The sequence below is a fragment of the Propithecus coquereli genome, unplaced genomic scaffold, assembly GCF_000956105.1.
Source record: "Propithecus coquereli isolate 6110/MARCELLA unplaced genomic scaffold, Pcoq_1.0 Scaffold34, whole genome shotgun sequence".
NCBI classification, from domain to species: Eukaryota; Metazoa; Chordata; class Mammalia; order Primates; family Indriidae; genus Propithecus; species Propithecus coquereli.
In genome coordinates, this window is record NW_012149063.1 from 7,604,924 (window position 1) to 7,607,624 (window position 2,701).

The 2,701-nt window shown below is 36.1% G+C and overlaps 1 protein-coding gene across 4 annotated transcripts in view; it reads right to left on the reverse strand.

Moving 5' to 3' along the window:
• Window positions 1-2,701, reverse strand: part of CHN1 (chimerin 1) — a 250,415-nt gene that overhangs the window by 90,508 nt on the left and 157,206 nt on the right. For 2 of the 4 annotated variants that reach the window (XM_012650749.1, XM_012650746.1), the window contains one exon: window positions 1,026-1,103. The exons of 1 other annotated variant lie outside the window; for it this stretch is intronic. Coding sequence is in view for 2 of the 3 variants with exons in the window: in XM_012650746.1 (XP_012506200.1) it covers window positions 1,026-1,103 (78 nt within the window). In the remaining variant the exon portion in view is untranslated. Of the gene's footprint in view, window positions 1-1,025; window positions 1,278-2,701 lie in introns of those variants that run through there. One more of the 4 variants, XM_012650748.1, reaches the window with a different exon arrangement.

A 2,701-nucleotide genomic window follows, 5' to 3' on the forward strand; every position in this document is an offset into this window, starting at 1 on the left:
GTGCCTTCTATGTTCTGATTAAACGTTGAGTAAATTAATAAATAAATGGAAGATCAGGATTTACACAGCTTTATTACCTTTTGAAACCAAATTATTTCTTTTCTAACTTAAAACCTAATGATGTTTTGTCTAAACTAAAAATATCCATGTCTCAGAAACTGTCTGATAAAGTTGCCTAACTATTGGGAAGTTATCATAGAAATACCAGTGCATCTGCCTATTAAATGTAACTGGTTCTCCTTATGATCAACCTCACATTGTCTTTTCTCTGAATTAGATTGCAAAGGACAGAACTTCAAGGCCTTGTATCATGCTGTAAATACAGGCAAGATCTACATACGCTTGAATTACATATCATCTTGATGAAAGAAGATTCAAGTACAGTTGATAAACCATATTAACCCAATAATTAAAAACTACATACACACACACACACACACACAAGGTGAAAGCAAATACTCAAAAAGTGAAGAGAAGCTGCTAGTGTCAGCAGCATCGACAGTCCCATGGTAGCCATCCTCCTTTCATCGTGGTCAATTCATTAACAGAGGAGAAAAGACAGAAACTATAGGAAATGCAGACCATCTGCTCAATCCAGATGCAACAGCACATGCCTCTTATGGCCAAAGCTTTTTACCAGAAACGAACAGGGATAAGATTTAATCCTCTCATAAAGTATCCAACAAAGGTATTTAGACATTTTTGCATCACAAATAAAAATAATGCCAAAATCATTATTAAATGAGATCTTTTAAATATATAAATCAAGACTTTTACCAGTGAGTACATATTGATTAAACACTATTACAACAGCATTAGAGAAAATAGGGGTGGACTTATATTAGCTTTATTCAGCTATTCCTTAAATAAAATCAGGCTTAAAACATCTCAATAAACAAATAGCAAGAATATTTTAGTCAAGTCATCCTAGTTTTAAAAAGTCATCAGAAGATACTCCTTTTATATTGTATATTTCAAGAAATGTGCATTTCTTATAAGAAAAGGCTAAAAACAAATATTCTTACCTTGAAATTGTGAACCTTTTCATATTTTGGAATTTGCTCGTTTTCTTTCAGAGTTGCTCTTCTAACAAGTGATGTCAACTGCGAATAAGCAAAGAGTTTCAGAGGTTGCCAGATTGTCACAGACGACTTTGGAGAACCCAATTTCATTCCCAAGGCTGCTATCAATAAATCTTGCTGACGGCCCTCTTGTTTTGATTTGTGAACTGCAGCTCTGTTAGTTTTCCTCCCCGACCAAGACTCTTTGGATGGCATTTTGGAATTCACAGGAAAAAAGAAAACCTATATTGATCTATGTCTGTCGATGAAGCCTATTCAGCTAACACACGAGCATTCTGCCAGGCAGCAGAGAACCCTAACCTACAGAGAGCTGCAGAGAAACACCACGGAGAGGTGGAGGAGGAGGATGAAGCACTTCATAAACAGAGGTCGGCAAACCAGGCAAATTCTTCTTTCTCCTTTTTTTTCTTAAAGGGATCTATATTTAAGCTTCCAAAAACTTGAGTTTAAACAGAAATAAAAAGAGTCGATGCTAACATACAAAACACTCAGCATCTCTCTTTATCCCTCTTTAAAAGCCATGCAATTTTGACAAAAGATACATTTCTAAAAGCTTTTTTCTCTATTCAATATATTAATGTCCATTCTGAATGAAAGATGCCTACATACTGCCTGCAATCAGTTTCTAGCAACAGACACCCTGTAAAGCCCCTAGCAGGGAGGGTGGGGGAGGGGAGGGATTTGACAGGGAAGGCTGGATTAGACTGGCCACCGTAAGAAAGGAGATAACCAATGAAAATCAAGCAACAGTATTTAAGTACTGTATTCCTCAACTCACTCTGTCTCTCTGTTTCTCCCTCCTCTCATGTAAGATTTTCTTGCTGGCTCAAGGCAAAAAAACAGTGGGAAGATAATGAACCATGAATGAGTCATGTATTATTACAAAATGGAATTTTTTTTAACCTATTAAAAGCAGAGGAAAATTAACATACAGCACTAGGTTTTAAAAAGAATGAACCACTGCTGCCAGGTAAATTATGAAAGGCTGATCTGTATCCTTTGCACATTATGGACTGAAGTTAACCAAAACCCAATTTTATTAAAGATGAGCAAAAACTGCTAAGTATTTTGATGAAAAGGAGTTTAACTAGTTATCACACTATTTTCATGCAGAACAAGGAGCATGCATGTAACACTGCTAACACCCTGGAGTGGTCAGTTTTGTCCAGGTTCTATGAATAGTTTTGTTGTGGGTCACACTTAAATAAATGAAACCATTATTTTAATTCTCTAGTCTTAAGGTAGGTCATAGTGGGAGCCAGTTGGGAATAATTTCTCATTTACACGGGTCCCAGATATAATATTAATATAACTGTGCTCCAGGACCCTTGGCTGTGTATGTGCTGATATGCAAAGGCGGATGCTGGGAAGAGACTCAAACGGGGCTCTATTTAGGGCAATACCTACATTTTTCAGTATGGTGCTATAAAAGGCTTAAGTTTTCCACTTTGGTTCCCTAACCATCTCCCTTCTGTTTCTTCATGCTATGGTAATTAAGTTTAATCCATTATGACTCTAATGTTACACTGTATTTGAAGAATCTAAAATTCTATATTTAGATGGTTTCAGGACATTTGCTGGTATAAACAATTTATTTCAGATTTCATAATCTATAGGGA